The sequence below is a fragment of the Branchiostoma floridae genome, chromosome 19 (assembly GCF_000003815.2).
Source record: "Branchiostoma floridae strain S238N-H82 chromosome 19, Bfl_VNyyK, whole genome shotgun sequence".
Lineage (NCBI taxonomy): Eukaryota > Metazoa > Chordata > Leptocardii > Amphioxiformes > Branchiostomatidae > Branchiostoma > Branchiostoma floridae.
In genome coordinates this window covers 408,516-420,298 of record NC_049997.1, presented here as the reverse complement: position 1 = coordinate 420,298, position 11,783 = coordinate 408,516, and the positions used below count along the sequence as shown (strand labels likewise).

General features: G+C 39.3%; 2 protein-coding genes across 3 annotated transcripts; both read right to left on the bottom strand.

The window, feature by feature from the left end:
* Positions 1–1,947: 1,947 nt before the first annotated feature.
* LOC118406616 (cytochrome P450 3A19-like) lies at positions 1,948–4,388 on the bottom strand. The gene is made up of 4 exons (XM_035806785.1): positions 4,277–4,388; positions 3,760–3,897; positions 2,996–3,158; positions 1,948–2,591 (listed from the first exon to the last, which is right to left on the bottom strand). The coding sequence occupies exons 1-4, from the start codon at positions 4,333–4,335 to the stop codon at positions 2,511–2,513; spliced, it is 441 nt and encodes a 146-aa protein (XP_035662678.1). The 5' UTR covers positions 4,336–4,388; the 3' UTR covers positions 1,948–2,510.
* Positions 4,389–4,770: 382 nt separating this feature from the next.
* LOC118406609 (cytochrome P450 3A12-like) lies at positions 4,771–11,333 on the bottom strand. 2 transcript variants are annotated; one of them, XM_035806775.1, is made up of 10 exons: positions 11,172–11,333; positions 9,073–9,169; positions 8,561–8,610; positions 8,315–8,411; positions 7,782–7,904; positions 7,035–7,123; positions 6,422–6,570; positions 5,610–5,743; positions 5,236–5,329; positions 4,771–5,029 (listed from the first exon to the last, which is right to left on the bottom strand). In XM_035806775.1, the coding sequence occupies exons 1-10, from the start codon at positions 11,240–11,242 to the stop codon at positions 4,797–4,799; spliced, it is 1,137 nt and encodes a 378-aa protein (XP_035662668.1). In that variant the 5' UTR covers positions 11,243–11,333; the 3' UTR covers positions 4,771–4,796. The 2 variants fall into 2 exon arrangements, with proteins under 2 accessions (XP_035662668.1, XP_035662669.1); XM_035806776.1 differs by lacking the exon at positions 9,073–9,169.
* Positions 11,334–11,783: the final 450 nt, after the last annotated feature.

Below are 11,783 nucleotides of genomic sequence, written 5' to 3'. Positions count from 1 at the left end.
ATTCATTCTGACCAATCAGAAGGAGCGATACATACAGAAAGAAAAGCATTGGCTAATCAAAAGGAGCGAAACATATGCCAGAGCAGAGAGAATAAGTACAGCCTGCAAGGGGGGAATGGCTCCTTCTGTTAACATTGATAATGACTTCTGTTGTTCTAAAAAGCCAAAGACTGCAATGTTTTGAAATGTTTTTGTGGAAATTCTGGTTTCAAAATGCAATCTTTAATCTCCTCACGACAGTATGTACCAAACAAATTCGCTCACTCTGTGGTTTTATTCGGTGGTAATGGCAAAGGCCGAGGCGTTATGACACCATATACACCTCGGGGCGGTTGATTAACTATGTGACGGCCTTATGTGCAGTCACACTGGCACCTATATTCAATTCCGTATGAGGTCCGTATGAAATTATTAGCCTCTACAACGATCCACAGGTAGATACAAAGTAGTAGAAAATGGACACTACGGATAATATGTGTCATGTCGGGGGAGCTAACAGACCGATGAGTGCGTTTGCGACACTCCTTTAGCATTATATCCTTCTATTTTGTCCAATGTCTTGAGTTTTCCTGGTTTCCTGGTGTAGAGGCTGATAATTCAATACGGACCTCATACGGACTTGAATGTATACGCACTTGTGACCGAGAATAAGGAAGAAAAATAAATGGAGGACTTTTAGACAGTAAGTTGTTAACTTTTCCATATCTCTCAACAATGCAGATGCTTTTGTTCACTGGTATTAGTTTTTAGCTGATTTTCTTTGTGTTTCTGTCTGTTAAAGGAAGTCTTGCGGTAATAGAATAGGCATCATTAAGTGTCCCTGGAAGTCAACCCGGAACGCCTGGTGTTTCCGATCCATCTGCACACCTACGACTGAGGTTACATTCACAAACCGGGGCCCGACCGGGGAACCAAAGGAATGATATAAAAGACACCAAAATCCGCAGAACGTAAGAAAACATAGCCATGAGCATGATTTGTGTGTATTTTTCTGTGTCCTTAAACAACACCCCCCTTGGGCCCGATTCGGAAATGTGACCTAAGCCTTACCAGGACAAAGGGAGAATTCAGTACAGCAGTATTGAGCAGTTTGAACACTTTTTGTAGTGACTCTGAAACACCCGATTCCAGTTGGACCTGTTACTAGGCACTAGCAGTGCAGCACTATAGAAGAAGAAAAAAAAACAGTGAAGATCACTTACATGAGACCGACGGTTATATTTGCTTTAGGTCTCTTTTAGTATGACTTTTGCTATGTGTAATGAGTTTACCAGAACATTTTCCGTAGAGAGGAAGAAAAAAAGGGGGGAGGGATTTGGTATTGCGCAGTAAATGACAGAGACCAAACGACACGTAAGCGTGTTTAAATGCCACCAACAAAGCATTCACTGCAGGTATTAGTCTGTGACTCGCCACGTTTGGTATTTGCAATTAGTAAGAGTTATCGTGTCTTGGGAAAGGACTTTGTGATGTTTTAATTCCAGAAATGAAATTAAAATATGAAAAAAAGATTGGCCCTTTTATGTTAGTCGAGTAAAACTATGAGAGCAAACTTCAATCTTTTATAGCACCAGGATTTGTAAACAAGAAATTATATCTAGAGCAGACAGAATATCACCTTTGCAAATCATCTTCTTGTAGTTTGGCCACCTTATGCTTGCTTTTAGTAAAGGTGTAATAAATGACCTCACACATAGAGTTAGTAATGAAAAATTGAATAGACTCTTTACTTTTATTCTTTCAAATGTTTTCCTTTTACTTTCTTTGAATTTTCGTTAGCATTCTATGACTATAGTATACTTTTCCAATATCTTATTTGCAATCTAAGACACATGTTTGCCTATTTGCAGCTTCTTCATGCGACTAACAGTATGGCTGAAGATTTTGTAAAAATGCCCAAATTGATGCGAGCGAGGATGTTACTCATAAAACGTCAACATGACGTAATAATGTGCATATTTTTTCTATTCGATCTGAACCGCAGCTTATAATAACTAAGTAATCATTTGGGGAGTTGCGAAAAATAGGTAATTTTTTCATCAAATATGAAATGATATTTCATAAACAAAACACAAAGTCCGCAAACAAAAACAGATTGCAAAACTGCAAAGGAACAATAATAATTATTACAACTGTATCAACATTACGGAGAAAATTATGGGGGGGGCGGGATACCGTTGAACAAGAATAGATTCTGCACGATGGCAAATCATGATATACGTTATCATTGTCTTCCCTCCTACCATCGTCCATTCATTTATTTGCCCATTCGCAATTATCTTTCTATACATTCGGCGATCTATTCTATTTTAGCCGACGTTCAAGAAATCTCAGGATAACCATTACTGAATATCTATGCAGTTAATTGTCACATGTTGATACAGTTCAATTGATTATCTAATCATTTAATCTATTATTCTTCTTGGTTCAACCTTGGATTCATATATGCATTTCTCTCAACTAAATCGCACTAATTTCCAAGGCAACTTAAGATAATGAAGACATGGTAATCAGTCCACAGGCTCTACCATCAGTCGGATGGGAATCTCAGGTGTGGGGAACTGCTGCCATTTGTTGAGCTTCACAGGAACCTTGTAAAAGAGATGCAAGCAATTTATGAACAGAAATCAACTACAAAATAACACACATACAACACACATCAATCCAGTAGCCTGCAAACTACATTTAGGCATATACAAGATGCATATATCTGATGTATCATAAGAAAATTTCCAGGCCAGGTTAAAAAGCAAAAATGATAAAAGCGAAGTCCTCATAGACTTCTGTGGAAAATTACCTTTTAAGGCCCATTTTCACACAAAAATTTGAGGGGTAAAAATTGACAGGTCAACTTATATATATCTATAATAAATATCGAATAATTATGTTTCAAGAACGACGTTTATTTACTATCAATCTAAAGATCAAGGGTACTACGAATCCCATTTTGGTAACACAACGATCGGTACTCGATGCCAGTGAAAATTGATCTCACCACCGTATCTGGTCCAGTAGTGATGCGGAACTTCATCAGGATCTTCGCCACTCCAACCTTCAGCTCCATCAGAGCCAGCCTCATCCCCACACAGTTCCTCGGCCCTGCCCCGAACGGCATCCAGTCATACGGGTTCCGCTTCTCCCTCTCTTCCTTTGTAAACCTGCAACAATAACAGAAAGCGTTCTATGTTAAAAAGTTTGAAAATAATGTTACTGTCTTAAAAGTGATAAGCTTCTCTTGAGTTACAGCAATCGGTGGCTAAAACTTTAGGTAAATTAATAATATTTTAATACATCAAGTTTTATAAATACGACTCCCTCCATTACTTTCCAGAAAACTACTAGTGGATCACGTGAAGAGCCCATTACATCTGTTCATTTTAAAGAAGCGGTCCGCATATGTTGGTGACAAAAATATATATTTCCGCTCTGCCTAACGATAAGGGATGTTACGATAATAATCGATTTGTAGAATACAATATGTGTAGAAAAAAATGAAATTCAATGCAATTGCGAAGATTGACACAATAAGAAACACGAGACTGGATTGGATATAGAATGTGTCGAGATTCCATTGTAGTAAGTTATTAGTGAGACTATATTTTGTTTGCCCCCTGAATCTATAGTAAATGGGTGCTGGGTTAAAGTGGTAAATAGTAGCTATATGGATATTATACAATGTGCCATTTCTTGCTATCTAAAACAAATACTCTCCAAATCCTGCAGTTATTGCCATAACGATGAGGATATAAATCTACTCACCTTTCAGGAATGAACTTCCTCGGTTCTGGCCAGCGTGCAGGGTCATAGTGGATGGCTAAGACGGGCACAGATACCCCCATACCCTTTGGGATGGTCAAGTCTTTCAGCTGAACATCTTCAGCAGCAACCCTAACAAGGCTATAAGAAAACAATGGTCAATCATATTACAAGAAGGAAGTGCATCATATATCAAATATAAGGTGCCAAATTATTCCGGATGTATTCAACATCAATATAGTAATAATAACTGTGGTGCAGACTGCAAAATACCCATTAGTGTTAAATAATTTTCGTGTCCCCATTCGATTCGATACAAATGCGAATATTTATTGACTATACAAAACCATACTATCACGACTATACATGTGCAAAACGCAAGATAGGTTAAGGAAGTTCAGCATCAGTATCACAGCAGGCATGTTGGAGGCAAATTACCAATTGGATTGGTGAGTTATTTACTTGTTTTCCTACAGTGTTAAATTCAAACGTTAACCATTTCACAAACGTAAGCACTCACAATGGTACGAGGGAGTAAAGACGAAGGGTCTCCATCACACACATCTCAAGGTACGACATCTTCTGCACCGCCTCGTAGTCAACCTGGGACTGTAGAAGAAACGTTTGCTTAGCTCTATGGATGCTTCTTCTTGACCATCAATTTTACGATGAAACAAAAGAAAACAGCCCAACTCTTCTTTCGTAATTTGGGAAATCCACATAAGAAGTGCATTCCTGTGCTCGGTACAAATTGTGGGCTTAATAATAGATTTCCTTTAGAAGAAACGATGAAAACTGTAAAGACGTAAGAAATATAAATTGTCTGATGTATTGCTGCTTCTCACTTATCTTAATCAATATTTAAGTCTAGTCGTAAATCATTCATGTTCCAGTTGCTTTAGCAATTGATATTTTGCATGTCGTACAATATGGATGTCTAACCTTTATCGACGTTTCAATTGGTAGTTTGCAGATTAGTACCTGGTGTAAGTACTTTTCTCAAAGTGCCATGAACGAAGAGATGGGTAAAAATGACCCATTTAATTGTAGTGTACATGTATTATGCCACAATGAAATAGCTTACAGTACATAAAATACACAAGATAACGTACTTCCCCGTCAGTAACTTGGTAAGTCTCCTGTCTGACTTTGTCCTGAATCTCCTGATCGAGAGCCAGATGGTACAACAGGAAGGACAATGTGATAGAGACAGTGTCGTAACCCGCGTTAAAGAAGCCGATTCCATTTGCAACAACGTCGTCTCTAGTAAGAGCTGGAATCCGGAAACACAGCAATTTGCAATTATTTGATTCCATTGTACATATAAAAATGCCTCCGCAAAAATTAAGTATACGAAAAACCTTGTTCTATGGAAAATATGTATCTTAATAACGATCGACCACTTTTGAAATTGTAAAGATAGATTGAAGGGCAAATAGTTACACCATTTGCAACATATACTTTTAGTACGATTCATACGTTGTTTCTTCCCGTGAGCCTTTGCTCCGTCCGTGCTGTCCTCGTCCTTCTCCTTATGAGCATCAATCATTATCTGCAGCATGTCTACACGTCCCTGAGAAAACAGAGGTGAGAGAAAAGGCTTTACTCTGTCACAGATCTGTTCTTTGTAGGTCGCAAGCTGTTCCCTAGCCGGCTCATACTTCTCTGGCCGGCTTACTTCTCTATTTGTTCCATTTCTATGGTTTTCCCAGCGACCTATAGGAGTCTGGTAGAGACTAATTATAACAAACTCCCTTATGTTTCTTTCTTTCTTTGATATTGGATTAATAGAATTCGAGATAAATATGTTTACCTATAAGAAACCAAAATGAATGAAGTGTTAGAATACATACTTTTCCTCCATCAGTCTCCCTCATAGACAGGAGTTGGTCCATAACTCCATTAAAGAAATCGGTAGCCTCTCGAGGGAAGAACAGTTGGTAGTCGAGGAACTCGCAAATCCTTTTCATGGTACCGGGAAACAGCACTATAAAGGGGAGATGCAGGTCATTGACATGGCGTTGGTTAAATCTTTAAGTTATGAAACCATAAAAGGAGAATAAAATAATTGCCATCTACTCAATGCGGCGTCCTCACTCCCAGCCAACTGTATATCATCATATACCAGAAGTCCTTAGGAGTCTCCAAAATAGGATGGAAATGTGTTAGTAATCTACTTGGCAAAAAAATGTATCTGTGTAATGTAAAGCCGACACAATCACAGTCTGCATAGCACATCAGCTTTGCAGGCACACGGCGCGGCAGCAGCTGGTTATATTACTCTGAATAACTTGTCACACTGAGCTAGTGACGCGAGCGTGCGAAAAGTTGCTTCTAAAATGCCAATTTAATGGTCGTTTGAATTGGTCAGATGACTTAAATAGTACGCTTTGTATACGGAATTGCGCATCCTTATTTTCTTTCAAATCACATCTTCTTTTTTTGGCTTTGGCAACGGCAATTTAGTATCCATTTTATTCTAAAACACATATATGCTCGTTTTATATCTACTTTCAAAGATTTGCAATCAAATTTTTTGTTTTTTAACGGACAAAACTTCGAATTCCTGCTCTAATTAACGACATATATTTGAACAAGCTTGACATTATTTTAGAATTTATTGAACCAATAAGAGAATAAAATAATGGAAAAAAACGAAACTCACAGTAGAGCCAGATTAGTGGACTATTGAAGTTGATGTTGGATGATTTCTTTGCATTGATGGCGAACGGGTCCTGCGGATTCCGCTGTGAGTTAATCTCAGTACCGAAGATGGTCCTTGCGATGACATCCATAGTGAATGCACCGGTCAACCTGGAGTTAGGAAAAATATGGTTTAATGGATGCTCCAAGCTAAGTATGATGGCTTATTCGATGGCTAGATTTGCTGCCGACAAAAGAAACTATGGGAGTCTAGGCAGCGTAGCCCTTAAATGTTTAAGTACTGACCATATCCCGTCACTTTGATACCGTGACAGACACTGTAGACGTAATTCTCGAGAACATTTATATGCAATTAGTTTATTTGAAAATCGTTTTTATTTTTGTTATCTCTATGAGAAATTTCATTGGTATTGTTTTTTTCCTGTCTCTTTCTAAACACAGATTAGTAAGACAGTCGTACCTGTGACTACTGAATACACGAAGTAAGTATACGAATACATAGATAATTTGATAGTTCATGAAATATACAATATCCCCCGGAGATGCAGCAAGTGAAATGTATCTAGAAGCCCGAAATAGTAACGTCTTGAAGAAATCAAAGATTATATTCTTACTGCCTGACATCAAAAGACTCCTTTGTTGTCGCGAAGCTGCTTATATTCTCCACCAGCTGCTCGGCACAGCTGTTCATGGCACCTGTCATCTGCAAACACATCAATCATATCCTGACAAATGCATTTAAAACAAAGAATCGGCCGCACTACTCTTTAACCCCTACGTCTTTGACTTCGGGGGGTCGCGGAGGAATACTGTACCCTGCTACCATAAGCAAGTTGAAGTACCGAAATACGTTACCTACGACACCTAGTGCTGCAGTACAATGTGAACCAGTCAGAATCGCACTGAGAATGGTGGCAGACGTGAGATCACGTGGCGTAGCGGCAGCGTGTTTGTCTTCCAACCAAGAGGTCTCGAGTTCGAATCCGGCTGCGTGTCACCGATCTTGTGCCATTGGGAAAGGCACTTAACACGGCTTTCTTCACTTTACTCAGGTGAAGATGAGTACCTAGCTTTTAATAGGGCCGTCCCTCGGATATGACGCTAAATGAAGGTCCCGTGTCTGGGGAGAGCCATATCCCAGGCACGTTAAAGAACCCCCACACGTGCGAAGGTGCGGTGTGATGGATAAAAACTTACAGCCGTGTGTACATCTTACGTACTGTGCTTGCAGCCCTTAGCCTAATGATGTTAAGCATGTATAAAGAAGAAGAAGACGGTCACCAAAACGTCGGTGGAAATATAGCAATGGAGCAATGGTGTAGAATGAGAGTAGATAACGTAGATAACATAGTACTACGTACCTGTCTGAGTTTGCTGCTGCTGAAGGCCGGACTAAGTGTTGTCCGTACGTTCTTCCAATCATCGTCCAGTAGCTGGAACACCATGCGGCTCAGGGGCTTCACATTGATCATCTGTGAGTCTGTCTGCAGAAACCAGAAATTCTAACATGTTAGATGCTTGCAATAGTAAAGATTGCCGTGTAAAAAAAAAAAAAAAACTAATAACAACAAGGATACTATGGTGTAGTCAATTTTTAAAATGGAAACCTCCAACAAAATAAAGTAAATAGTAATTATCACACCTATGCGTCAAATTATACGCGCTCGGTCACCACAAAGAAGCCATAGGTCAAATTTACAATAATGTAAATACCCCAAACGTCTATATCCCACAGGAAAAGTCGGTAGAATGAAAGCAATTATGGCTCTGTGAAAATGAGTACCTTTATTCAATGACGGCTGTCAAGTTTGAAATCTTCAGTATCAAGCACATTTTTGTGGGGAGGGGGGTAGACAATAAAAATAGATCATTGCATGATGAATACGTTACCCACCTGGCGGTTGGTGAATTTGTGAAACTGTTTCACAAAAATCTCCTTCATCATCTCTGCATCACTTATTACAAGAGCTGGAGTCATCCCATTGAAGAACCTGTAGTTAACACAATATGATACAATAAGAATAAACTGTGGGGAACTTGAAGAAACAAAAATTCTGAATAATGACATTCATTTGGAGAAGTGCAAAACAAATTCAGTTATTGTGTATTTGTATATTGATCCTGACTTATATTCACTCACCCCTTGACTGGTCCCACATCTGAGACAGAAATGTTATTGTTGTAAAATCCCTGCACAGCAAGAGAAAAAAACGCAGTAGTATTAATAAATGGATACATTTGAGCGTATTGCAAATTACATGATTAGCGGCCTGGAATCCTGGACCTCACGTGACATTGACCAGGAGCTTCCACTGCGAGGTCAGTCACGCTCGACCAAGGTTGTGTTCTCAAGCTGTCCTCTTCGACCAACAATAAGTCTCACTCGCTCCACTGTTTCAACCACCCACCCTCCCTCCACGTGGTTTCCAATGTTTGAGTATACCTTGCATTAAAACTCCAATCCCACTCCTTCTCCGTCTCTTTCAATCCGGCATATAGTGTGAGAGAGCAGCTAATTATCCATGTCGGAAAACGCTCTTAGAGCCAACTTTTATGTGGATAATGGTGCGCTCAGGATACTGTGCCCAACCTCTCACGAAAGGACATACACATTGCTACAATTATTTCTATACGGATAGCTCGATAGCTCACCCAAAACGCAGTCAAGTAAGTAGTCCCAATAACCGGTAAAGGGGTTGGTCCTGGGACTCCCATTTTCCTAAAGATAAACAACGGGCGAACAGCATACCTGATGGAGGAAGGAAAATAAAGGTGGATTAGAAAGCGACGTATTGCATTTGTATTGTCTCATAAGCAAATAATTTCATTTGACTGATAAGAAAATACATGTCAAAACAATCCACGAAAATGTTCCTCTTTGAAGTTCATTTTACAATGTTGCTAAAAATTAACTTTATATGCCTTTGAACAAAGTATGTGAAACGATGTAACTGTTTGTGGTTGAGCAAGATTACTCCAGAAGCTATGAAATGATTGTTATAAAAGTATTGTACGCGGCTACCTCATATACTTGGATGGATTTATCATGTAATAGTGGCTTTTTATGGGCAGCAGAACGGTTTCCATTTCTCGTGTGTATGAATAACATGCTATGGTCATAAAAGGCTATGCCTTTTTAACATTAGCGTTTCGTTGCATATAATAGTTTAAAACATCATAACTCACAAAGGAATGTATAGATTGTCATGACGATCTACTAACTCTATGAAACTAATACCTCATCTTTAGACTCTCAGCAAATCGGGTGTTGGCTGCCTCTAGCAACACATGAAAACGACCTTTGATCCCAAATGCCCGATGAAATTCGCATTAACTTGCTAATTGTTTGCTAATCTTAAAAGGTCTATTCATGTGTACGTGTACAGATCTGTTCATGTGTACATATCTGTTTATGTGTAATTAGTAACTAACAATAGTTTTACAGCAGTCCAGTCTGGCCGGCAGTCAGAGTAATTTTTTTTTTAAATTCTATAATATGTGCGCTGTGTTTTTATCATAACAGCGAAAGATTGTAAACTAAAATGTAAAGTTACACGAAAAGAAGTTATATTAACGACTAAGTCGTAACATTCTGGAAAATTTGGAAAAAAAGGACTTCTGTCGCAAATTCTTTTTTGTCAATTCCTTTATACAGGCTCGAGCTTGGGAGAGGCTACCCTTTCCTAATGGGGAAAGTTACTTTAAAATATATAAATGACATTTCTCAGTAATAAAACGGCACTGTGTTATAATAATTATACAGCAGAAGCTAATTTCTTGCACAACGGATAAGCGCACACTTCTGTTAATTGCATGGAATCCCCGAATCTCGAAACGGTGCGGTCCAGCTGGATAACTTCGCATTATTGCACCACCCGGAAAATTGCACGAAATACGCTGGCAAATGTGGTTTGCAATTAAACGGCTTCTACTATATTGTAATACCTGCACATGAAATCGTAATCTCTATCAACAAACGTTGAAATATATTTTCATAATGGTAATTAATAGAACGTGTTGGCACATATATCACTTCTTGGACGAATGTCTATTGGTAACATGCCTTACTAAACAGATCGCAGCTGCTAACTAATTTTCACTGTTGTCATTAACAACAGAAGTCTTTAATCGCTGGCCTTATGCCTTACACTGTGTTTGTTTAAGGTTTGTTGATTACATTTAATCTTTACATGAGTCCTATTCAGGAAACGTAGGACAATCCAGGAAAGTGAATGACTTCAAAATATTGTTATAATTAGGGACTTCAAATATGTCATGGATTAAATTTACCTGAACATCGGTCGTAAAAAACGTGTGTTCATGTGAGCTACACGGATGGAAGATAAAAAAGAGTCTGAATAGGGTTACTCTGAGCCTAATTTGTGGCACTAACCTCTGTTGTCAAACATGTTATTATATCTCGGGTTGCCATGTCCGAGACCACGGCGTTGGGTTCATGGCAAGGGCACGATAACGGTTAATGGGGTCAGCTCGAGTCGGGGTCAGACGGAGTCCAGGCAGTAAAGCCAACTATACGTTTACATGGCGAAAGGTCGGCGGCATGTGCTCTGCATACTACCCCTTTCCTCCCTCACTTCTTTATATATCCTTCAAACACTACCGTCAGTTTGGTTTTAGCCTAAATGCCTCCATTTGATAGATTTTGAAATATACAAAATAATAAAAACACAGTAAGTCCATCATAATAAAGTTATACCGTACAAGTCAGAAATACAAACATAGACACTTACAGGTAGAACAGAACAGCCAGGACCGGCAGAAGTGTCCATGTCAGTGGGATAGGGAGGACCTCCAGGGCCATGGCAATTGACAAGCGGTGATACGGGTTTCTTCACAACTTGTGTTTGAGTCGAAAATATGGACGATGTAGAGCCTTCGAATGTTGAGGGCTTGTCGAGACGTCCGTAAGGTACTGTATGCTGCCTGACCCAACCACGTTATATACACGTTGGCTTGTGTAAACAGGAAGCTGACCCTTCATTTACTGATGACGTAACATGACCTCATTCTGTGTGAGAAAAACAGTCAGCTTAAAAATGCTGACATCATCATGAAAACATGCCCGGGTATTATGGCCCAAGAATCAACTTTGTTTCCTAGATCCTTCCCTGAAACACATGATGTGTCCTAATTTTGCCAAGAAGAGGGAATAAAACATTCAGACACATACATGTCAGACTCCGCGCTCTCCATACCCCGGCTCCGATTCACTGTCTCTGGACTGAAGCCACCAGGCCAGAGCGAACAGTAAAAAAGTGTGGCAATAAAAATGCATTGCCTGGTGACAGAGTTATGGTTTATTTGAGCTGAGTGTCTAAACGCTGATTGGTTTACAAGTAGTG